At 42.2% G+C, this 26895-nt stretch overlaps 1 protein-coding gene across 1 annotated transcript in view; it reads right to left on the bottom strand.

Annotated features, from left to right (window-relative positions):
* Window positions 1–5625: 5625 nt before the first annotated feature.
* Window positions 5626–26895, bottom strand: part of gabbr2 (gamma-aminobutyric acid (GABA) B receptor, 2) — a 170911-nt gene continuing 149641 nt past the window's right edge. Inside the window, exons 14-19 of the mRNA XM_047605430.1 lie at window positions 22405–22515; window positions 20113–20337; window positions 19300–19482; window positions 18210–18339; window positions 12040–12157; window positions 5626–9485 (exon numbers count right to left, since the gene is read on the bottom strand). Coding sequence (XP_047461386.1) covers window positions 9320–9485; window positions 12040–12157; window positions 18210–18339; window positions 19300–19482; window positions 20113–20337; window positions 22405–22515 — 933 coding nt within the window. The 3' untranslated portion in view covers window positions 5626–9319. The remainder of the gene's footprint in view (window positions 9486–12039; window positions 12158–18209; window positions 18340–19299; window positions 19483–20112; window positions 20338–22404; window positions 22516–26895) is intronic.

Genomic DNA, 26895 nt, shown 5'->3' on the forward strand with positions numbered 1-26895 from the left:
ACAGACAACACGCATTCAAATAAAGTTGCTGTGTTTTGAATGTAATTTTCTTATATTCCAGACAGTCATGTTTTAAATTATTTTCTGGAATTATTTATGTGAAAATTACATTCATGAGCGCAGCTTAACAATGTCTGATATTAAGTGAAATGTCCTACACACTATATCTATATCTAACATGTTGTGACACTAAAACAGGCAAAATACTGAGCAGCATCGTTTGTTCTCAAATGTTTTTACCTGCGACCATTTCAGAGAAGCTAATGTTACAGATTCGACAAAAAGTTTATTTTATATTTCCTTTCTGTCCATTTTAAATTAAGTTAAACACAACAGATGTCATATATGTTTATATGACGAATGACAGATGACATGGCGAGCATTTTAATAGTTTACAAATCCTTTTGGCTCCGGTTTGTTCTCCACCAGTATAAAACCCGACTTCTCCCTGGTCACCCCTCTGCTAGTTGCTAACTTGGCTCGAGTTGAATTTTCTGCTGGACAGGAATACTGTAGATTTAACACAGCGTTTTCCACACACAAGCCTGCTGTCGCCTGTAAAATCAGAACTGTTAAAACGCTTGTAAATGGATGAAAATTCTCTGAGGGTTTCTCCCTGTGAGTGGCATCTTTCGCACAGCATGCGTAAGTCCTTTTTATCGACCGTTAATACAAAGTATTGATGTGAGCAGCTTTAAACTGAGGATCTTAAACATTACAGCAGGTCGGGGTAAATCAGCGCAGGACTGTCTAGCTATCGAACGCTGCACATTTCGATTTCGGGTACTGTATATCTGCTTTTGGAAGACCGAGTAGGGATCTCAACAGAATTCTCAAGGACAGAGGAAGTCCACGTCTTGGATTTACTGTGAGCTCAGCCGGGTGTGCCGTCATTATACGTCGGCCGTAAATTTATCTGCAGGAGATCGTAACTGCCGCCCATAACTCTCCCTCTAATCACGTATCCCGGTACGTGTGGAGGCATCCGTCAGCCCGGGCCTCACATGATCCTGCAGGAAATGGCTGCTTTTCAAAACGGGCTTTAAGGGACAATACGACCATTTATCAGGGGAATTTCTACATCATATATAACATAATGTAATTACTGAATCATTATCGGTGTTGTCTCAGTTTGGATGTGAATGATTGTGGCGGTAAAGATTTTCATCAACACAACAGTGCAAAGAGCTCTCACATCTCTTCGGCCTGACTGGCATACTAATACACAACGCATATGCTTCTGTCTCAGATGTCCTCTCCACTGTGCCCTTGACCACTCATCTTGATGAGGGTAGATTGCCATAATGTGGGGCTGAGGAGGGATTAGAAGCCACATCTACAAATCCTTGAATGCTGCAGATTAATGGGAAAATAGTGACCAGTGGCACAGGAAGTGCACCATTAACAAAGGCTGCTTAGACCCCAGGAACACTGCTTTAGAAAGGGATTGATCTGGGGAATACTTGGGATGATTATATCATTATGCTTCTGCGCCAGTCGCGGTTCTCCCAAGTGAATGGTCGCCGAGCATGATGAAAAACAAGAGCAGCTTATTTATTTATTTTTTTTTTACACCATTAAAAAAGGGTGGCATTTCAGCCTTTGTAAGACGGATAAATAGAGAGGCAAAAAAAGAGACGGTTTTAACAGGACACAGATTGGTGCTCATTGTTAGTTTGCTGTGTGCGTGGCTGTGCTGCTCCTTTGCTGCGGTTTGGAATTGAGTCATATCTCAGGGAAAGCTATTGTTGTGTTGGGGGTGGTTCGCGTTTCTGGCTGCAAAATACAGAGCGCTGTGCTTCCTTTGGATCAACTTAAAATTAGTTACGGAGAGGCTGAACGGAACTGGATCGAAGATAATCTCATAAATGCGAACGCTTTAACTTACGGCAATTTGTATCAAAAACATCATTAATCACAAAATCGCATCGACGCGTTCAGGAAAACAGCTTCACGTGTTTATGAAACGTATCAATCACACGCTAACGTTAACCAGTCGTAGTTCGCAGTCTTCGCCGACTTCGCGCTAACGTGTTGGACTGGGGCTGATGGAGATGTTATGAACCAACACGCAAACAAATGAAAAGCATCGTTATCACTATGGGCGTCACACTATGGGAGCTTTTATTCAGTCACAAATGTCTGCACAACCCACGTGTGCCTGCCTCTCAGTCCGTCTCGGTTTTTAGCGCTGCTTCAAAATGTGTGCACGAGCTGGATGAACTGCGTGTGGTTTCGGCCCCGTGTGCTTGTCATTCCGGTCCTCGACTGAGCCCTCATTTCTCCGATGGAGCCGTCACGTATCAAGGAGGATACGTAGACGCTTCCCTTTCCACTGACACCCAGGTCAACTTAATCAACCCGCCTTCCATTTGCACAGCGTGATCCGACCAAGACACGGGAGAAGGTCACGCAGCATTTACACACAGTGGAGCGCTTCTTCCTGCCGGAGCCGCTCCGTGAAATCAGTGAGCAGCAGTGCAGGCGTCTGGGTGGATTCAGATTCGCACTTAATGCCTTGGTGACTTGTGCGAACAACAATTGCAATCACCGCAAGGTTGTCCTGTAAAGCTCTTAAAGGAGCAGTGTGACGTTTTTGTGGGAACTGATTTCAGAAGATCAACACTGCTGCCATGTATAGTTTCTGATTAACCAGTGCTGTTAGCTCGAGTTAGCATAAAGACCGAGAGGAGAAGGCAACAGCAGCTATCACCATCTAAAACCTCTTAGGTTCACTAGCATTGTATTACAAACTCGGCGTCTGTGGAGGCAGAGCACAGGTATTGACCTCAGCGTGTTTTGTCCAGCTGTTGCCTGACTCCCGACTAATCCGACAAAGAGGTGGAGTGTAAAAGAAGCCGAGATGTGTACACAGGGCTAATGCCAAGACTCTTCAAGTCACCTGTGCGTAAAGCAGCTTCTTTCTTTCTTTCTTTCTTTCTTTCTTAAATAAAAAGGAAGGAGAAAGAAAAGAAAATACTGATGACTGTTATGGGTATTAAGTTGAGGCCCTGGTGCCAAATGACTGACACTGTCCAGTTAAAGGTCCCATAATATAAATTTTTCAACACTTTCTTATAGGTGTCCGAGGTCCAACATCATTGTTTTCAAAGTGTATTGCCCCAAATTCAGCCTTGGTCCTGAGTTTCATCCAGTCAAACAGTGGCTCTAGTGAGCTCTACTGAGAACAGGCTGCTACTGTGTCGTTTTCGTTTGCGTTTGCGTTACCATGCGCTAATGGTTTTACGGTGGATTTATGACTATGGCTGGTAGAGACGCTGTTGTTCAACCAGTTTGAACTAGAATCTGACCCAGAAGGAGAGGATCCTGGAGAAGCTCTGACTCTACAGCTGCAGCAGGACGTTTCTGAATGGTTAGTTAAAAAAAAAAATGTGTTCATTCATTGATGCAGCCAACAGCAGAGCAATGGACGTACTTTGCTGTGTGTATTTTAGAGGGCGGGTTTATCTACCTGGGGGCCAGGTTAAAGGCCGTGCACGATGTCATTTGGCGCTTAGTGAAATGACGTCGAGAAGGGAAAATGTGATAGGACTGTTTGAGTGGAGCAAGCAAATGACAGATTTTTTTTCCACTTCTGGGGCCTCATACACAGACTATGGGGACATGTATTACTGTTAGGAAACCTTTATAAAGTCAATTGCATAATATGGGACCTTTTAAAGACACAGATGTAATTACCACTCATAACCATAGGTGCCGCCAGAGCAAAAAAGACTTGTCAGATTATCTTCATAGCAACAATGTTATGAGGGAGAAAGATCAATAAGGGATATGTGGGCTGTTGCTCAGTTTGCTTATCTCTTCCTCATGTTTTCCCATGCTGTAAAAATCAGTCCATCCTCAATTACTACGTCACTACATCCACCCAATAAACTATTTTCCCACCTTCCCTCAGTCAATACTTCCCTCGTCCCTGTGCTTTAAAGCCTAGAAGTTTTCATCTCCTTCAGTCACCTTCCAACTTCTTCTTCCCCATCAGATATGTCCACATGCCTGTCTACACATACTAAAGAGCGAGCATGTGTATAATGCAGGTAAAGAGGCTCTCTTCCTCATTTAGTACCACCCGATGTCCATTTTAAGTCTGCTTGCAGAATTAAGTCCAAGTCACGTCCAGATTGGTGCTTTTTGCTCACAGCCAGATGATAGTGGAGGATCTGGTCGGCCTTATTCCCGCCCGGCTGCTCCGCTGCTTCTCCAACAACCATTCAGATTCTAAAGGAGGATTTAGAAAAGCTCACACAACAGGGCACGTGCGCTTCCAGACACGACACATGCGAACGACGCACAGTGGAACACGCTCATCTCCTTCAGCCCGAGTGCTGCTGGGTTCCCTCGAACAGTTCAATTACTTATCAGCCTCAACGTAGCAGACTTTTCATTACAGATTTATTCTCCTTCGTGACGCCTATCGGTGTGAAGGTAGCGGGCAGCTAACTCTATGTCTGGGCCAATTAAGAGCCTTAATGTTGGCATAGATGCATATCAGCGAGACTTGAAACTTGCAGCGGTGTGACATCTCACCAAACAAAGCCGTGTGAAGGTCAGAGAGGAGTGTGCGACCGCCCGTGTTTGTTATACGCTTTGTCCTTGACTCGAGGACCTGGGAAGCCCCACATGAATTCAATTATTTGTGTAGTCGGTGAGTGGGGGAAGCTTCTTTATCTATGAATGTCTTCAACGCCTTTCATGTTAGATCACATATTCTAACCAAGGTGATTTTGTTTTTCTGTCCTAATGTTGTGCATGCTCCATGGTCCACTGTTTCTAATTCCAGTGTTTTTTTCCTTCTACTATTACAAGTCATGTAATGAGGACACGCATTTTTAGAACGCCTTCCACATTCCAGTGTATTTCACAGCACAATTTCTGTCTATTGTTCACTAGTTTAGTCTGTTGCTAATCTAAAAAGCCCACATTTAGTTCAGTGCAAAATGAGCTCAGACATCAGCACCCGTCATTTATACCATTAAGGTGACAACAATAAACTTCGTCACCACGTAGCTCTATTGTTGGAAATGGAGGTTCAGTATATTAAGAGCGCTTTCAAAAAAATGTCACAGAATACAGAACTGAAATTACGTTAATTTTTCGGGAAGATTCTTCTTACATGTTAATGCTAATGCTAACCGTGAGCTAACGCAACGTTGTATGTTTCAGGTACGTCTAAGCAGAAGTTGCATTTACTACGTTACCCTCCACAAGGAATCCACTTACTTCTTGTAATATCTTTGTTGGAGAGGTTTCACTTGATAAAGACAGACCAAACTTTGTCCCCTCTGTGTCCTCCTTTGGTCAAATCGTCCATCCGGTGAGAGAAAGTGTAGGGGTTGGTGAATGTAGTCACATCAGTCAAGAGTCAACTTTTTGAAATAACACTCACGGTCTCGGGGAGTGAGTGTATTAGTGAATTCTCCAAAATATATGTTTTCCTTGTCCATTCTTGCCAAAACAGCCCGTTGAAACATGCTAACCGACGTTTACTAGCTAGCAGGTGTTTTGTCTCCAGCTAAGCCCCGCCCCTCAAAAAACGTAACACTGTTTACAAACTGTGAAGCGTTCTATTCCGTCGTTGACTTGCACGGAGACGACACCACCACAACATCGTTTTCAGTTTCACTTTATTTAACGATGATGTGAAAAGTAAAGGCTGTCCATAACATTCAGACAACAAAAAGAAGAATGTTTTTTTCAAATCCCGCCCCCTCCCCAATAACAACTAATGGCTCCAAAAATGTTCAGGTGTTCCAAGTGTGATACTTATTTTATACAACTTTTTCATATCTAGACCTCATCTGTACATAACATAGTTACAGATACTGTAAATAATAATTGAGAAAACAAACAAAAAACAAAACAAAAAAACGACTTCCAAGTATCCTTGTGGCATTTGTGAAATATTTCCTATGTAAAAATGAGAATGTACGTAAAGATCTTTACATATACATATATATATATATATAGGTCTCTATTCTTTCTGTAATAAGAAAACAAGTTATTGCCCCTCTTGAACATGTTGCATTTAACAGGTTTTGTTTGCCATTTGAAACTCTGAACTGAACTTAATGCTGTGTGATACCACATATCAAACTGACAAAACAGTAACAGTATGGACCTGTGTGTTTTTCCACTTAATATATTTGTAATATTGTTATATTCTTGGACATTTATGCTTCGTACTCTCCAGAAAAAACCTGATGAAGACACATACATAGATATCATTATATACGTATATGTCGCTTTGATCTTCAAACTGAAGAGGTAAAAAGACCTGTGGCAAATACAAACCATCAGCATGATGTTATTTATTACAGGAAATTATGAGCCCTTGACCTACCACAATTGCATTTGAACAAGTTCTCATTCACGTTGAAAAAAATTGACTCATAAAAAGCAAAATCAGGGCACAGAAAAAAAAAATGAAAGGAATAATATTTGATGATCTGCATTTGGTACTTTGACTATGCACTAGAAAAAAAAATAATTTGGTAATTTTGTAAATGCCAAAGAGTGGTTTAGTAAAATTGATCGTTTGCTACTACCTTCACTTTATTGCCCTCAGTGAATCGCTGCTAAACCAGTAGCATAGTTGAAATGACGATGTTGACCTTGTCCACTGAGAATCTTGGCATTGACATGTTAAAAAAAATAAATAAAGAAAAACCCAAATTAATAGTCAGATAGGAAATATACGTAAAACCGAATCTCATGTGAGAGGATGAAACTACAGAGTGGATTTGTCACGACAGTTGCAAAAACAGAGGTAACTCTGTGAATTATAGATTTTATTTCATGCCGTCTTGAGAAAGCCAAATACCAAATATTCCATACATGGACACCATCATCAGGGTATCAGCAAATTGTACACAATCACATATAATGTAATATATAAAATGTGCGGTTGGTTTTTCTCCTCCTGAAGGAAGAACCAACCCTCTGATAACGTCTCTCGCTCACTTGTCAAGTGATTCTCTGGTTGGCAAAGGTGCGACTCCTTGGAGGTCTGTGCTCGGGGTTTCCCTGCTCCTGCGCTCAGCAGGGGCTGGAAGGGGGATCACAGGAGGTCACCCTGATATGTCCGATAGCAGGCGCGTCTCTGCTAGCTCGTCTCCCGCTCCAGCTCTGAATCCTCCACTGGCCTTTCAACTAAAGACTGATTGACAGCGTTTATGAACACGAGCTTCGCGGGAGGAATCCGCTCCAGCTGAAGTGGAGCTTTCGCCGAGTACTCCCGAACTGTCCCGTTCACTTTCACTCACTGAGGCATGGAAATTAAATTAATCTATGACGTGTTGTACAATTTACAGATGTGCGGCCAATGTTGTGTTTTGCTGGGTTGGAGCAATTGTCACCCTATGTATGTACCGTGGGTCCTGCAGGCTACAATATAAGACAACAGGCACAGCGCTCAACAAACGCCTTAAAAACTAAAAACCAAGACACCAATGGTGAAATAATATGCTGAGAACAAATCTTCTCACACTCGATAAAAAAGTCCTTTTTTTTTTCTTTTTTTTTTTTGTTTGTTTGTTTTGTCCGGAGTCCCTGTTTGCTTTTCTCCTGCATGAGGAAAGTTTTACAAAAAAATGACGACACCGCCGATGACCGTTGTGCTCAACGCAGCCTTGTTGGGCCAAGTTCAACGGCACTGGATTACATTTCCATAGCAACTGAGGTATGTTCACTGTTGCTAAGTGTGAAGTGACTTCTCATGACACTCAATATTATCTGTGATAGAAAGCCCTGTGTCTGTGCTGTATCACTGTGACCCGCAGTGGTGGCACCACCGTCTTTGAACTGTAAGCTACAGTCGTTTTGGGCTTGTTACACGAAACTCCCAGTGGTTTATTGTGTCACGTGGAAATTCAGGTCAACCGTGTCATCCAAACCAGCTTCGGAACAGGTTGACCTACATCCTTTCCACCATTTATTAGTTTCATCTGTTATTTCAAAGACTTGTGCACTTCTGCTATTGACACCCCCATCGCCCTGAACTGTGCTGGTTAGCTGATAGGGCTAGATCAGATGGACATCTTAACAGTCTATGGAGACCAGTCTGTGGGGATCAATGTGACCAGGCCCGTCACTAATGCCGTGTCTGAAAAGCACCTGAATGTATAAGGTGTGGATTAAGCGTCTCTATGTGTGTATTTCTTGGCATACAACACACATAAAACGCAACCGTGGAACACTCTTGTGGCATCTTTTAGCTCTATATTCTAAGATGATGCAGCTTTGGACACCGGTTAAAAGGCATCGCGTCGATATTCCGTAAAACATGCTCGAAGCAAGTTGTAAAATATGAAGGCCCACGCAAAGTCCGATGTGATATCTCTGACGAAAACCTGTGGTACAACTTTAGCAAAGTGGAAAAAAAATAAATAAATAGCCATGTGCATCTTAGAAACAGGCTCTGGTGTATTTTCATGTTGTGTGACTCACCGACACTGATGTGTCTTACTTTGCTGCCCAAAAGCTAATTCACAGCTAACACAAACAAATGTATATATCTCTCATACATATGTCTAATATGTAGGATGCCATGATTTAGAAGCTTTCACTGGAAGTTCTCATGCCCACCTGCCTCTGTTACAAGCTCCACGCTTAGAACCCAATTAATTGTCCATTCACAGCATATACAAAGCTTACAGTACATCAACATCAGAAATGATGATATTTACATGTCTGCACAAGGTTGGGAGTAAATTGGATGATTTCCTTTGTTGGGGTTTGCAAACTCCACGTCTCCAAACTGGTGTCCAGTCACTGAAGCAGTGAAATACTCAAGTTAGATGTGAAGCTCACACGCAGCTGCGAGCACATACATACGACAGATAAGGAACAGGAACAGACAATCCCCTCTGAAGCAGATAAGGCTACACGTCAGATTAGGGCTGGTCCACCGCTGCTATTGTTGTGTCACTGTGTTTGTGCGTGTGTGTACTTGTGTATATCTGTGTTTGGCTGTGCATATGTGTATATGCCTAGGCAAGGGGGTGGGAGGGGGGGCAGATGGACAAGGGGATGTTAGTCATGGGAGTTTTTGAGGGTCATCCGGCATCCACTCTGTCTCCTCCTCCCACCCCTTCCTGACTAAAGATATCAGTTCTTCAGAAGGATTGGGGTGAAGAAGTACAAAGAGTGAAACTTTATCCCCCTCTCCCTCTCTTCTTCCCCCGTCTTCCTCGATTCGAGACAAAATACGCACATACGCTGATGACATCAGTCTATTTGTTGTAGAAAAAAGAACTGTAGATGTTTCCTCTGCAAAGAGCCAGGCAGCGGAGGAAAATGAATCTCACAGGCCGGAGACCATAACCCGGTAGGAGGGGGGCATGTGTCTGTGCCTTGGGCTGGAACCAGGGCTGCCGTTAGGGCTGGTGCAGCTGGCATCAACCCCTCCTATGGAAGGTAAGTAGGCATGGTGGAGGATGGGCAGCTGCAAAGACAGTCGACGCTGTATGCTGCAGATAAAAGAGGAAAAGGACAACGTTACGACATATGAGCTCAAAAATAATATTCTTCTGTACTGTTCTGTTTCATTCTTTTGTACTTTTTTGACAAGACACAAACAGCATGGTTTTGTAGTCGTCAGTGGTTAAAAGACTTAAAAACTTGTCTGTGGTCAGTCTCTGGTGTAAAAGTAGGACATGCCGTCATCCCAGTTATCACCCAGGCCTCCTTGTTTTTACTTTCAGCCAATCTATATAAAGTATACACCACTTTGTGAATCTGCTCTCAGTGCATAATTCAGCATAAACAGATAAAAAAAATCAATACAAGTCAAACCTGACGGCCCTTGTCTGCCGGCGTTTACATCAAGTTGGGTTCGGGCTGCATTATTAATGTTATTTTTTGTTTTCTGCCTCTGCCAGTTATATGTGTCAACCCATGGACCGTGTCACAATTAGGCGTCCGGGGGGAAACAGGAAATAAACTTTGTTTAGTAGTTGCAGTGCACAACTGTTTGTGTGTTTTGCTAAAGATAGACAAAATATATGGAAAGTATAATATAGTTTTTGGCTGCCATGTTACATTGGATATTGAGCTTTTGCACTGAGGAAAACATTCCAGGAATAATTTCAACAGCTGGGTTTAGTACAACATGCAATTTACAGGAGAGCCATGGGATGAAAAACCATGAACATTTTTAATGCTACGATAAATAAAATAAATTCAATTGTCTTGTCGTCTGTACTTTTAAATATACATGTGGAGCTCTGCCCTATTTATTGTGGTTCTCTACACCCATTGTGAATACTGTAGCATGATAAATTGGGACAACATATGGGATATGCAGTGTTTATTTTTATTTATTTTTTATTCATTCATCATGCTTCATGAAACACGTTCTCGTGTTGTTTTGAGGCTATGCATGATGTGGAGGTCATTGATTCTCAATGTTGTGCACCACCTGAGTTCGGTTCACTCAACACAAGGAACAACGGTTTAGTGTGATGACATGAAATAATATTATATATATGTAAAGGAGCTTCTCATTTTATTTTAAACGTTTCCATTAATTGTGTTTGTTTGGTGAAGTAAATGGAGCAATGGCGAAAACCTGAACATAGAAAACAAACAAACGAGCAAAAAAATACAGTGGAGTGTCTAATTGTATTCTGTGTTTTCTTTACTACCCTCCTTCACAGCTTCACTTCTCCTCACTAAGCCCCTAATCCACCGTTCCTCCGAGCTTCTGGGATCATCTGACAAAAAGAACATTACATGCTTCCGTCCTGGTGTGACAGTTCGCACCCTGCCTCGCCAGAGCCAGAGCCAGAGCCGGAGCCAGAGCCAGTGCCACTGCCAGCCGTTGCAAGAAAATTACATAACCAAATGTCAGTTATGTAAAAAAATTAAGAGGGAGGTAATGAAACTCAAGTTTGCTCAGCACTAGGTCTAGAAAAATATCTTAATTAGGTGAACTTTGAAATATTAATGGTCCTCATGCCCAGTCTGGTATTCTGACCTGTTCTACTCGAGATGAAAACATCAGCTCGCTAACTCGTGAAGGAATTTCCTGTCATTTTCAAGGCGTTTTTTTGGAGCGTCACACATGGCACCACATGTCACAGAGCCAGTGCTTAACAATGACATGCGCCCGGTGCGTGACGCAATCTGTTGCGTCACAAAGCGTTTCGTCCTGCTGCACCTTTTCCAGTTCTTCTCCAACCTATTTATACTTCTCTCTTCTCTCGCTGCCTCTTCATCTCTCTTCCCTCCATGTGATCAAACATTCATGTGGCATGGGAATAGCTCAGAGTGTTCCTTTACTTCTGTTCTCCTCCCTGTCTATTTTCAGAGCTGCTTCCAATGCAAGCTGTAAATCACTGGTTACATAAGGCTCTGTGAGTCTCTACCTCGTTCTTTCTCTCCTTCTCCTCATCTCCGTCTCTCTCTTCCATCTAAACATCTTCCTCTCTTAATCTGTCTTCTCCCTGTAAACGCCCTCCCCTCAATATTGTCCTCTGTCTCCCCTCTCTCCATGCCGCATTCTTCTCCTTGTTCTGGTTGAATAAGTGTGGGAGGAAGAGTTCTCAATGATGCATGAAGTGTCCCCCTCCCCATTGATGAAGTCGCCATCCCTCAGCTTTGCCGCTTTGTGAATAATAAGCGAATGCATTTGTCGCATGAGTGTTTTGAGCGTCTCAGTCTGTCCTCATTTGGAAGTTGGGTCAACAAATCAATCAGCGGCAAGTGTACGTACTGTACACACACGTTTGTGTGTTTGACTGTAAGTAAGCTGCAGTGAGTTCTTCACACACACACACACACACGCACACACACATGCACATACACTCTGCGTGGTTATATGTATGTTGATGGGCGTGGGAGAGAAAAGTACAGGGCCGGTCCATGCTTTCACAGGGCTCTGTTGCCAGAGCAACCGCCTGGTGGTTGCGCTACATGTGACGCGTAGTCTGATGAGAAAGCTGACAAGACAGAGGGGATGGGGAGGGGGAGGGGGCAGGGGACGCAAGGGGAGATGTGCTAAGGAAATGGGGGAGATCTCACTGTTCAGGCGAGTTGATATCCTCCAGGGGACCTCTGTTTATTCTGGACGGATCCATGGAGCCCCACTGCGCCTGTGGTTTCTGCTCCAGATGGTTCTTCAGTATCGACTTTTCTCCATCTGCACGGAAACACATGTAGGCATCTTGAGAAAAATCAATCAGGCATAAAATTATGACCACCTTCCTAATATTGTGTAGGTCTTCCTCATGCCTCCAAAACAGTTGTTAGTGGGGTCCTGTGGGTTGAGGGGAGGGGCCTCTGTGGATCATCCCACAGATACTTGATCAGTTTGGGATCTAGTGATTTTGGAGGCCACCTTGCGTTGTTGTTCATGTTTTGTTGAGTTTTTGTGTGTGTGTCTATGTCAGTGAGTGTCATTGTTATGCGGGTGGGGGTGCCTGGTCCGGTCTAGGTGGATGGTACATGTCTAAATAACATCCATACAAATATCACATTGGTATTTTTATTGTACTATTGTACTTACTTACTTACTTTTATTGAGTAAATCAAGCAGGCAATTATGCTATTAGGCTAACGATATGGAGCAGTAGTCTGTCAAATGGAATTTACTTCTCAGCTGTTAATATTGCAGGATTTCAGACATGGATTTGAGGAATACTGTCAGTTTCCTCTACTTCAAATAATTGAGTCTAGACTGTTTTCTTTTTCTGAAGTACTTTGGACCACATGTCAATAAAGATCTGTCAGTCCTGGCTGAGTGTCATGCTGATTTGAACCTGTCAAATATTTCTGTTTCTGTAAACAATATTTAGGTGAGTGCAACAATGCATTTTATTCTCGAATACCATACATTCACACCACATTTGGGTTTTCAAAAAGACGTGCACAACCACACGTGGTTGATGCTAATGAGGGTTAATGAGCGTGTCAAATTGATCAACTTCCGGGGTGCGGAGAGGTCAGCTTTTACATTTGATGTGGATCCGGACAAATTGTGTTGAAGCAGAGTTCAACAGCAGCTTTCAATCTCTGGCTACTACACCAAGGCGAAAACGGCCACGGGCTGCCAAACAAAAACTTTCAAACAGCCCAAAAGAAGACAGATTACATCATTTGATCACATATGCATGTGACACATTTAGGACACAGGTACAAAAATAAAAAAAAAAATTCCAAAAGTGGACACTGAAGCAAAATGAAGGAGGAGTACAAGAAAAAACAAAGAGCCTTTTTCAAGAGAGGAAGCCTTATTTCTTCTGTTGTATTCGTCTGGTGCTGCAGTGGGACACAGACAGTTAGGCTGACACAAAAAGAGACTTACAGTAAACAACCATATCAGCTTTCCTAAAGTGCTCCTGGAGAGTAGCAGCATTATGTTTTCTTTCTCCAGTTGTCCCAGATCTCCCAGAACTTGCTGACCTGATTCACTGACTAGCACTACATGCTCCGAGCATTTTAGAGCAGACTAGTTATGTCTGTATTATGAAAAAAGCCTAACCTTGTAGCACTCAGGGCTGTGTTAAAAGCACTTCCGTGGATATTTATACATTTTTTAATGGATTCAGACACAGAATATTTGGCTCACAAAAAAAATGGCCAGTCTAGGACTATTGGTGACCTTAAACGATAATTCTTACTTATTTAAACCTGATGTTCACGCTAATGGAAAAATAACGTGACCTGTGTAAAGTGCAAGACCCTGCAGCATTCACAAAACATGCTTTACACTAATCAACATGTAAACTGACTTTAGGGACAAAAATGTGACTGGGCGAGAGGCGGGCTACACCCTGGACAGGTCTTCAGTCTGTCCATCCACACCATTGCATTCAACCATTCACGGGTGAACAGCTGTTTCAATACTTCGTATGCACTTGACGTCCCCTTTTACAGCCAGTTTAGAATCAGGAGGAAGTCGGAGAATCCACAAATATTACATCTCTCTATTAAAACGAGCATCCATAAAAATCAATATGGAAAAATCCACTTTGCATTCAATTTATTAAAAATATTGAGATTTTTGTGTTTCTTTTTATGGAAAAAAAAAAAATAATCCGATGCATCACAAACAGTTGCATATAGAGGGTTGAAATTGAATTAATCAAGTTCTCAGTGTTTATGATCAGGACTGACGTTGATTCAAAAGGTTCATGTAAGAAGGTAGAAATAAATAACTGTTTTTATGGTATGAAGAGGACAGTTTTATCCCCTAATGCAGGGGTCTTCAACGTTTTTCAGGCCAGGCTCTCCCCAAAACTGATGGAGAGATTAAGTAGGGACCCCCCACGTACTATATCTGTCCAATAAACTCGGCCACATCATTTCAGGTGGAGCAGCAGTCAGACTGCGAGGCAGACAGGACTTTATAATCACCCTGGACCCTGGTAGATTCTGATGAGCATTTTAATAACACTCCGACGTTTCCCAGAACAACGCACTAGTCAATACTAATCATTTAAAACTAATCATTTCAGCCCTAAAAATAGTCCAGGGAGTGAAATGATTACTGATGATTGGAGGACTTCACAGTAACTATGGCGCAGTTTAACATTTTAATTCGTAGCTGAATAGGCTCAAATCCAGCCATAGCTTCCCACATGTCAGGAAGCTTCACCTTAACTGTGATCTGATGGTGTTCTCCACCATCAGATGACATGTGCTTGTACATATTCATGAAGACAGCCAGAGAGAAGGAGGGGTGGGACGTGGAGAGCTGCTTCTCACCCTTTGTGAGTGAGCGTAATGGCTGTTGACACAGCGTTCTTCTCTTATAACGGCCTCTCATTCACAGGCCCCGATGCCTTCAGACCAGCTCTCTTATGAATACTGATGACTTCAGTTAGGAGTCAGTGATGATGAAGATGATGGCGGCTGTCAAGCATAAGCAGATTGAGGTAGGGAAAAGTTGATATGCTGGTGATCTTTAAAGGAGGCTTAATGACCTGTGATTTTATTGCCGTAATGTGTGTCAGGTTGACGAGCTGCACCTAATGTGCCGAACCTGAGCTCTCATTCTCCCTCTGACAGATCCTCACCTACAGTCTACAGACTGATACACCTGAGTATGACTGAGCTAATCAGCTACATTATGCGTCATATGAGTAATATTTACTCTTTGAATCTACTAGTTTTTCCTCTATCTGTGAGATATATTATTATTTTTGGAAAGTACGTGAAAAGTCTGCAAGCATTTTCATTTTTGCTATTTTGACATGTTTGTAGATAAGATTCAGAATCTTGGTCACATTAGTTTTTCTTTTATAATTAAAATAGAATTATTTCCATCAGTCCATACGGTGTGGATCTTAGTTCGGAAACAGGAACCTGATGCCAGCTGCTAGCTACCAGTATATTAAAGAGATTACAAAAAAAACAAAACAAATCAAACGTGAGAATGTGTTGAGGATGATTATTTTTGGTTGATATAGTACAAATATTCCTTTTCCCGTCATGATGTTTTAATGAACGGAAAAAGGACGCACATATTTCTGTCGAAATAAAAAACAAAACAAAACACAGTTATTGTAAAATATAAACCACATTTGATGCAGCGTTCTCGCTGAGATTCATTAAAGGACAAAAATATAAAAGGAAAGTCAAAGATCTCGCAGATGGTTGCTTATTTATTAATGATCTACTAATTAAAAGAATCCTGGCACTGGCTTCTCACTCCTCACTGTGCTCCCTTAAAAGGAAAAAACAAAACAAAAAAAGCCGCTCCATCACCACAACACAAACAGATTTTAATCTCAGATCTATTCTTGTATTTGCGTCGTAACATAATATCAACAAATCATCTGATATCATTTAGAAGCCAAGGACTATTCAGGCACGAACTGGAAAAGTGGGAGTCTGTTGCGTGCTTACTGTATATGCATGTGTAAAAAAAAAAAAAAATTGAGAGGCTGAGAGCACAAAGAGGAAGCACTAGGTACGCCGCTTCTCATTAACTGCCGTCATCTCATTGCGTGACTATTAACTTTCACAGATGAGGAACTTCTCTGACGACTCAAACGCTCTCTGCTCCAGAGCGGCGGAAATGAGCGCAGCTGTTCTGCCCTTTTACCTCCTCAGACTCAGACGGATCCATTAGACGCCCCTGAGAACAGCTTTGTGCTTGCGTGTGCATCAGACATGCTGGATCTGGCCGCTTGTACATCACCGTCACTCCGACGTCTGCTAAAACGGAGCCTGATGCAAAGCGATGCTGCTGGGACGTAACGACCCGTCGGTTCAATCTGAGGTTCAGTGCGATTTTTGAGATGCAGCTGCATCAATTTGAACAAGCGAGTACTTGGTAAAAGTTGGAAGGGTGAAAAGACACGGGTTCTCTCTACTGGAAAAGACTGATATAACATATGTTTGTATATTTTAGGACTTGATAGCTCCCATATGCTTGTCTCCTCCAGTGGTTGGACCGGTTCACCGCACCCCCAACCAAGTACGTTCTGGAAGCACCACCTCAAACAGCAAATAATGAGGTATTAAATAAAGTGTAGACACACTCTGGGCTTAAAAATAAAGGTGTTGAAGTATGATAAAGTGTGACTACAATATGTGTAAAACTTGCAAACCACCGGTGGAGTTTCGGGTACTGGAGCTAATCTCATGATTCATTCTAGACGTCACTGGCGCCCGCGTGTCTCTGCTTCACCTGCGGCTGAGGCGCTGCCAGCGACGGACAGAACTGTCAAGATATCCGCTCATGCAGCTGCTCTGAGAGAGGCATTAAAATCCCTTACTTAAACCGCTGAATATGCAAATGCAGCGTACAGGTAGTGAATAATTATTTTTAGAGTACACAGGACGAGAATAGTCTTGACTCTCCTTTAAACATTTCCACCTCTGCATGTTATGATGAGCTTGGAACTGTGACTGTGAGCATTTCATGTTCATGTTATAGCATTAATTCATGAGACAAACTGAGGAATAGTTAAGTGTTTACTTTTCTATTCCGAAACAAATGGCGTGTTTCTGTTTCATTTATAATCATTATTTCTTTCTTTTGTATGTGCACATGGTTACATATTTCATGTCTGAAGTAAATCCCATCATCATTCATCCCATTTATGGATATTCCTAGACATGAATTAGATCAATTAAATAAATTAACTGTGAGATCTAATTGCAGATGGTTGCAATCACATTTTCAGGCAGTGGTGGCAGCACTGAGCCCAAGCTTGCAGACCATGTTTAACCAACACTTCACTGGATTTACTTCAGTATCACTTCAAACCAGAGACGTAGTCAGATGTAGCCTCAGAGTTTGAAAGACAGACTCCACTGGTTACAAAAAGAAGTCGGATCGTATGGGCATCTGTTAAAAAAATTATAATGTCTCACTTGATTAATTACCTCAGGAAACATTTTCGCAACCACAGTATTTTATGTTCTCGGTCTTTAACTTCAAGCCGTCTTCAAAGCAGCAAGATGTTTGTTTGTTAGCCGCCTGTCAAACGTTTCACAAGAAAAGTCGACCAGAAAGCCACCGCTTCAAATATGACTGGATTCATCAGGACAATTTAACTCGTATAACCCATGTCATAGTTCAATTTTCTGTCTCTGTCTCTCCAGTCACTTTTGGACGGGTATGTGGTTGTAGAGATGCTGCCGATAGCCGTCTCTGTGGAATGGCTGTCTCTTTGGGCATTTTGCTGATGGGTACGCTGTTTAACAATCAGCATTTGTTGTTATTGATGTTATTGGGGTACGCAGCAGTGTGTCAGGCCTTTGTAGAAAAGTCGCCATAGTTATCTTCGCCCCGGGATCCTCTGTTCCTGCTGTGTGCCACTAGATGTAGGGCTGTTGTTTGTCACTGGGCCAGAACATTCACCACACATTGACTTTTATATGTAAAACAGTGTTTTTTAAGTTTAGTTTAAAGAGAGTTTGAGAGTTTTTTTTACACAGGTTTGATGCTCAAACGCATTTTGTGAACCCCGGGCCTGAATTATTATTATTTTTACTACTACAAACAACAATTACTGTATACTGCTACTACACAAAATGATAATAGCAGCAGAAAAAAAAAGAGCATCTCCACATAAAACAACCGTGATTGGGAAAAAAGTCGATGTTTTGGCCAATGGCTAAATGGCTTGAACTAGTGATATGTGCAGGGTCACGAAGAACAGAGCAGACTGCGACAGAGACTAAACAACAACGTTCCCGGGTTAAGGTCATATGAAAACAAAGGCGACATTTCTCACCTTTGCCGTCTGTGAAGTTGCGTATGCTGAGGATGTTATTGGCATCGGGGTAATGGTTCTGTTTGATGTAGGGAGTCTTCTCTGGGGTGTCCTGCAGCTGCATCGTCACTTCCTCCAGCTCCTTGTCCAGCTTTTAGATGGAGAAAACAGGCATTTGTTGTTAGTTTAAGGTTCTCTTGATTCAGTAAAGGAGGCTACAGAGTAAGAACCTGAAAACACAAGTGAAAAATGACTGAAACTATTTATTATTCACACAGCTATTCACCCTCTTCCATGATGTGCGAATATGCAAAATTAGTCCGGGTGGGACCTGTAATCGTGTTAGCCATGAAAATGGTGGAGAAACCCATAACGTGTGTTTATTCATCCATCATAAATGTCATTTTGGACGTCTGCAATCCATTCTGCCATTCTTGTACGAGGACGTGTTGGTTTTTATTACATCACGGCTGCATAAATCATTCCCAGGCAACGCACAGCTCAAACAGTGAGGTTATTGGACAAATGTGTTGAGTTTGATCTTTCCTGCAGATAGACAGACAATCCTTTAATTTATGGCAAACCGCGCTCAGTGACAGTGGCAAATGTAAAAGACTAGAGAAGTAACAAGTTTACTCATCCTCTGGGAGTGTCTGAATAGCTTCCCATTTGCCCCAGTCAAGGACAAAAGCAGTAATTCATCTAAGACGTCTGATGGAAAGCTTTTTCTTCCAAATGTCATTATAAGCGAGCATTAATTTTACAAAATTCATCAGATATACAGTGTGGTACAATGAGACCATTTTGCGATGACACAGTTTCTTGAAGTGATCAGAGTTTCTTTTAATTAATTAATAATGGACAATATCATTGATATGTGAAAATGAACAAGCTGCAGAAGACCATTCTTTTACTTTTCCTTTCCTTGGAGATAAATGATGATGTGCTCTTTCTCCCTTCTTTTATTGAGCCTGTGCTCAATTACGCTAGCTTTAATTACGTTACAATTACGCACGGTCCCCACTGCTGCATTAAACACCTTACTGCCCACTGCACTGCAGTCGTGCCTTGTAAAAATGGTGAGGTGTGGTTAAAAAGCAGGGTCTCAGACCTCTGTTATCCGCATGCGGAGGCGGTGGTTGTCGGTCTGAAGGCCGTCCAGTCGAGAGGTGTTGGCCTGGTTGACGCTGGTGACGGACGTGGAGGTCTTGGAGTCTTCTTTCTTCTGGTTCTGGGTGAACTTTAACCTGCGGTTCTGGGTGGCTGCATCGGGATTCGTTCTCATAGTGATTAGCTGGAAGAAGGTTTACGGGCATTAGTCACTCTGGGATAACATGACCTGAGCAAAAACACATAACTGTTTACGCTGCTTTTAGCACGACTCTGGAGAGATACACAGATCATAAAATCTCACTGATTGATCTTAAATAGGAGAGACATATGTTAAAGTACAGATTCTTGTTATCTATAACATTTGGTATGAAAAACTATCAAAACCATTATCAAGAATAATGACATTATGTCGGGACCAGTGTCCCCATTAAAATATGACTTTTAATATATATATATATATATATATATAAAAATGTAAATCATATATTTAGAGAAGTTAAACATTGAATGGAGTCATATTGAAACCAATGACAATAGGAGGGTTAAGCGCTTGAGACCATAGATTTCCAACAGGTGGCCCGCGACCCCTAGAGGGTCCATAGAGGTACTGCAGGGAGGGGTCGCAAAATATTTGGTTGATTAGACATTTTATATATATATTTATATATTTTTTAAATTTTACCACAAAAAATTAAATTTCTTTAAATGCACATTAACATGAACTGAACATATTTCAATAAAGGGATACAGGAGTGTTAGACCTGTTGCACTTGAACCTGTCTATTATTTGAGTAGCTTAAAATTGACTGACCTTGGGAACGAAGACCAGACAGAGCGTGATGGTGCTACAAAAGATGATCACCAGCGCTACGATGCAGAACTGGACGTTGGGCTGGTCCCTGGTGAGGAAAGACACCGCGGCTCCGATGATGCACATGATGCCAACGTTGTACACACTCATTCCGATGTACTTGCTGTCATTGAGAGCGGGGATGCTCACGTTCCTGGTCTCCCACGCCAGGAAACAACCAAACAACTGTCAGGGAAAAGAGACGGGAGGTAAAAATAGATTTAGAAGACAACTCAGAACAAATGCAAGCAGCATTTGACTTTGAAACTTTTCTCTCTGGGTGAATGCTGTTTATTTTATTATTTTTTTTAAATTATTTCCATGCAGCTAGTCTGAACACTGGAGTTTTTCGGAATGAAGCAGGGCGTCTGTGAAGATTCTCAGTCATCCAGATCATCGGATATCCAAAGGCAACGGCACTTTCAGGAATTCTTAAACATGTTTCGCCCCTTACATATTCAGTTTTCAACCCAAGAACCTGCTTGGATTTGTTTACTGGAAATAAAGCCAGGACGTCTCACCAAATGTTAAATAATTTGTTGTTGACATTTAATTTCACTTGGCTTTAAGAAACACTTCAGAAACAAACAAAAATAAACGTCATTATATGATAATGCCGTAAGTATAGAAAAAAAATAGAGACCCATTTAAAAGCAGCCAATTTCATGCTTGTAAAATCTTTAGTGAAAGTGAATTGTTTGGTGGAACATTAGAGGTGCAGCAGCAGCAGGAGCAGCAGCAGCCTGATGAATTATTCACTGCATTCTGTGTAAGGTAGCCTGCCTACTTATTCAAAGTCTAAATGAGAGTTAGTGGGATGACAGAAGAATCAAAAGCCTCCATTAAGACACAGATTTAAGGTACTGGTGAAATGTAAAAGTCACGTGTGAGCAACTTTTCTTCATGTTTGATACAACTGTTCCCTCCTCTGCATCCTCTCTCAGTCTGCTTTAGACGATGAGATGTTCTGCTCCGTCTGGCTGTTTCCTCACCTCATTATAAATGTAGCGAAGTTTACATAATTTACAGTTGCTTGGTGAAGTGTTTAAAACACGTAATATTAAAAAAAAGGATAATATACAGGAGTACTGTACATATTCATTGTAGTCTACTTATGAGCTTAGAATAACAAACTTGATGAAATTAAATCAGTAAATAACAACCAGATCAGTGTTGCTAACCCCCCCCCCTCCACTCACTCTGTGGGTTCCTCTACCAACCGTCCTCCATCTACGCATCCCAGCCCTTACTTACATACCCATTTCATCCCTCCATCCATTTCCTGCATCTAATGTCTACTACTAAACAATGAAGGTGTGGTCTGTGTGAGGGAAATCGTTGATAATGATGGTTAGAATGCTGATACTACAGTCATAATCATTCTAAGATGTATATGCATTAAAATAAATGGAATCAGAGCATCCAAGCCACGGGATTTAAGTGATGTCAGATTTGTCGTATCTCTCTGGTCAGTAGTAAAACTGGAGGCAGCAGCGGGTTAACTCTGCTTAACATAAAGCCTGGAAGACAAGCTGCCTGTTTTTAATGCTTACATTTCATATTCAGTTGATTCAGTGCATGTATAAATAATGTGTATGGACACTGTGTGTTTTACTGAAGCATATGTAATAAGTAATGTGAAAATATTCCTAGTCCTTGAGTCTCTGTTCTTCGAAACTTTAGTTGTAGAGGGGAAGTCGTGGGCTGATGTCGTACCTGCTCTGATCCACACATTACTATTTCTAGTCTTTGGTTATTTTTGTCTACTCACAACCCTCCTCCACTGCTTTTCCTTGAAGTTAGAGGTGTGCTTTTTGTTGGGCAAATATACAACAGAGGTTGTACAGTACAGACTATAAGTTATTTGCAGGCTGTGATATCAACCTTCTCATCTAACGTCTGTGGAACAAGTGAATTCATAAACCCATCTATCCGTACACAGGGAAGGACCCACTCCACTGAATGTGACAAAGTAGGCCATAATTAATTAACCACTGGAGAAATTCCCAAGATTTTTTTTTTGTGGTAATTGCCCTCATAGCTAAGAAGAACACAAATGCATGTGTCACCAGCTCGGCAAACCTCTCGGAAATGTGAGTAACGTTAAAGGGAAGTCATCGTATATGCACATTTACGAGGCTGTTACGAGTTAAATCTTCAGATCTGCTTGTGCACTGCATCCATTCGGAGGATAAATGCGTGTTTATGTGTCTCCAGACTGTGACTGCACGAAGAGATGTGGTGTTCTCTCACCATTAGCAGTCCCTTGTAGGCATAGACGATGCCCAGCCAAATGGTCATGTGGGTGTTCTCACAGTGCTCCAAGAAGGGACGGATGGCAATGTCTCGGCCTTGGGGGTCTGCCTGTTGACAACACAAACAAATAGAAAGGAAGAGAATTGAGTACAACACCCACAAACGTATGTTAATTGATTTGGAAGAAAAGCTAATTAGACAGAAAAACAAATTATCCCAAGCAAGCGCTGAATCCGCAGTTGCGATGGAAGTCGCCTGCGAACTGCTTTCGCGGCAGCTTCCTCTATGGGAATGACACAAATGGCACCCGGCCTGTGCTCTGCTGCTCCGAACGAAAAGGTGTCAGCGATCAGACGTCCACGTGTGTAATCAAACTGTTTCCCATCATGGCCACTGGGCCTCTCCAAAGTCGACTAAAGTTAAATTAATCTGTGCTGAGGATGCTAATGGCCACGACTAATGAAGCTTATTCATTAATGTGATTTACACCTCCTCCTTTCTTTCTTGTTTCTCACTCAGCCCCTGTCTCTCCTGTCCCTCCGCCGGTGTCTCTCCATTTTTTTTTTCCCGGCTTTCTCTTCGTTTCCACTTGTCTTTCGCCGCAGCTCATGACACAGGTGACTCGCGGGGCGGGTTAACACCTGCGGTGGATATTAATACGCTAAAGGACGTCAGCTCCTTCCCTCCCTTCCTCGCTCTCTCTGCTAGGCAGAGCTGTAAAAAAGGCTTTAATAAGCGCATTAGCTCGGCCTGCATGGATTCGTCTGAGGCCGCACCGATGTATCAGCTGTGTGACACCTAGGGCGAGGCTGGGCATGATGCCATGCCGCCCTTAGTGTGCGAGTCTTCAGGCTTATTTACAATAAGACACGCCTGGTGTCTCAGCAGATGGTGTGCGAGTGCACGTGTGTTTACGGGCGTCCAGATTGTGTAATTTGAAATAAGAGCAAAGTTTAAGATGGATTTTATCCATATATCAGACGTATCACTCTGAATAACATGCGTTTCAATGTGCTCATGTGAACGACCTCAGCATATTTCAAACAGACACCTAAAAATACCTCTCGGACTTGTCATTCTGGCCCACATATTCCATTCTGCTTCTATTAATGGAGATTACAGTTATCCAGGCTTTCTTCTACGACCTTGGTGAATTTACATTAGCGCTATAGGATGATCACTTAAAATGGGAAATTGGTGCTTCAAGTGCTGCAGAGATGAACAGAAATGGGCCCATACCATGTAATATAAGATAATGTAATATCATTTCTGGATATCCTTGACTTGTTCTTTTAGCTTCCTAACTTTATTTTACAAGCGCCTGCCGTGGAAAAGCAACTTCCACAATCTTCAGGTCTCTCTGGCCGTATTTCGCATTCAACACTGAACTCCACGCAGGACGACGTCACAGACCCCGCTTAACATGTCGGGACCACCCAGCAACTCAGAGTGGAGTCAACTTCTCCTCCAACCTTCGAAATCTAAGATGACTTGAAACAGAGACATATTAAAGATTGAGGATTGCTTAGGTGGGAGCGAGGTCACGCGCTTCTTCACAGCGCTCTGGTAACCCCTCATGAAGAGTCCCCATAGTAACCACGTGGTTCACGTCAATCATTTCTGCACTGTACTTGAGCTTTGGATTCACATTAGCTTCAGGTCTGATAGAACTGGGTCTCTGCTTTGAAAGCCACCGAGGAGTTGGAAGCACAGGAAAGTGGGGCAGCAGATGACGCACAGATGGGCTATTTATTTATTTTCCAGTTGACACGGTGGAGGAAGGGGAGATCCTAAGACTCAAGTATGACGTTTCCATCGCGCGGCTACAGGTGACTTCTTCATGAAAGACTAATGAGATGGGACTGAGCTGGAGGAACTCGATCCATCAGTTATGCATGAGGTGCCCTGGTTTGGCTCTGTGAGCTAGCAGGATGCAGGTTTCACCACAGAATGTGGCACAGCTTAGTATTTTCTGTAAACAATAGAAACTATTATTGTGAAAGCCACATCAGGCCGTACAAATCACGGTCTATTCCTTCTCTGTTCCAGCCATGAGGGGAGGTAATATCTCTGTGGAATGCGGAATATTAAAATGTTAACGAGATTTCCATTTTTTGTCATTGAGGAAATACATGTACATGGTGTTGGCCTCACTGAGAACACTGTCAGATATTTTACACTGACAGTTGAACTGAATGAGACTGCTGACAGGATGAAGAGGTTCTTCTCATGTCTGATCAGTTTGATCGGTTAGACACCAACAGGCTTTTTAAAATAGGTAGAATTTTGAAGTGGATTTTATTAGAATTGATTAAGAAGATTGGGAGAAGAGGACGAGTGTCCCTAGAGCTCATGTGGGACGTTGGTGATGAAGGGCAAAATGCGTTTCAAAATCATTCACTGATGAGCCTGTGAGAAAATCCCTTGTAATGCAAAATATACACTCACCTGCCACTTCATTAGGTACACCTGTTCAATTGCTTGTTAACACAAATAGCTAATCAACCAATCACATGGCTGCAATTCAATGCATTTAGTCATGTAGAGGTGATCAAGACAACTTGCTGAAGTCCAAACCGAGCATCAGAATGGGGAAGAAAGGGGATTTAAGTGACTTTGAACGTGGTGTGGTTGTTGGTGCCAGACGGGCTGGTCTGAGTATTTCAGAATCTGCTGATCTACTGCGATTTTCACACACAACCATCTCTAGGGTTTACAGTTGTGTGGATGAAAATATCTTGTTGATGTGAGAGGTATATGGGTTGGAGATGATAGAAAAGCAAAAGTAACTCAAATAACCACTGTTTACAACCAAGGAATGCAGAATCTCTGAATGCACAACACGTCGAACCCTGGAGAAGATGGGCTAAACTGCTCTTCCCGCAATTATTTTCCTGAACATCATGTAACGACCGAATAAAGCCGTGAGAAAAATGCATATATGGAAACGCGTGTTTGAATTACACATGACCATCCCTTCAACAGCTCCATGCAGCCAGCGGTGTCACATGCATATTTCATGTCAAAGCGGTCCTCAGGTCTTAGGTCCCTGGAACTCTACTGGATAAATAAAACACTGTGCCTCTAAAATATAGCCCTGTACGGCCTGTTTTCATAATGGAGTTGGAAGTGACCTGTTTCTTGTGAGAGTTTGGGATTTCTAATGACTGTGAAGCATAATTTCCATACACATGAAACCTTTCAGGGACCCATGAAATCCTGAGTCAAAGCTTTTGTGTTTCGTCCAAAATTCTTTCAAGACATTTCCTAGAATTCGTCTGTATACAGGGTCTACCTTTACTCGTTGGAGAAACTAAACCTACACAGTAGACAATGGATGTGTAATAATTGTATTCATTATATGTTTAATGAGGTCAGGGCTCTTTAGTTCTTCTTTCCCTCTGAAAAGCTTTTCTGCATCTTCATCCTTTCATCCTTTATGTATATTTATGTTTTTGGCTGAGCAATCTCTTACTCCGACAACAATGCTGCGGGAAGTCACACTTCTCACAAATCATTTTATTCATTCAGTATGAGAGACACATTCTGCATCAGTGCTCTTTGCATAGACGCAGCTCCGAGCAAACTTGTGTCACTAACAACTAAATGATAAGACAAAATGAGATATAATGCTTATTAGGCTTGGGTCTCTATCGCGGCGGAGCAGACAGGAGCTCTCGCCTTTTGGAGAAAAGCTGTCTGGGGAGTTGCCAGGCAACAGGGCTGTAGGCGGCAGGCAGCCCCAAAGTGGTGGTGATGGCGGTAAAAGTGCCGGTTCACTGTCATTTTTCACAGCATTAGCCCTCTAACGGGATCACTCTGGGAGGGCTGCAGTGGGCACAGCGCTGGCAGATTGTCTATGGAGAGATGGATCTAGATGGCAATGGAGAGAGGGACGGAGAGAAGAGAGGGGAAGAAATGAGGGGGGTGGGAGGGGGGGTAAGAAGTAGGGATGAAAGGATAGAAGTTTAAACGAATGGAGTGATTCACAGACAGAGAAACGGATTGAGAAATAGATGCTGTTGATCCCGTTTCCTCAAAGGGAAGGAGAAATTCTATACGGCAGATAAAAATATTAAACAGCAGAAACGGGACGTGAACACAACAGGAGAGATACGGAGAGATGGAGGTAAAGATTAAGGACAAGCAAATTCCAGCTATCCCACTATCAGATGTGTTTCGTAATCTGGGTATTCAGATAAATGCGCTCTGTGTTTCGCAACAACAAATGGAAGTTGTTATTTTATTCTTGAACGCATTTGTTTTAGCCCATTTAGCAGGCTTTTTTGTTTTATCTTTTTGCAGAAATATATGTACGGAAAACCCAAACTTCTAAGACCCTCCATAGGAATGCCGGTGTTTTTAAAAAAAAAAAAAAAAAATATATCAGAGCTGATGGTGTTTGTGAAGATTGTCAATCATTCAGGTCATATATCCAAAATACAAGACAAAACAAAACAAACCCCATCCAGGAAGTGGTTTTGTCAA

This window comes from Mugil cephalus, chromosome 14 (assembly GCF_022458985.1).
Source record: "Mugil cephalus isolate CIBA_MC_2020 chromosome 14, CIBA_Mcephalus_1.1, whole genome shotgun sequence".
In the NCBI taxonomy this organism is placed as follows: domain Eukaryota; kingdom Metazoa; phylum Chordata; class Actinopteri; order Mugiliformes; family Mugilidae; genus Mugil; species Mugil cephalus.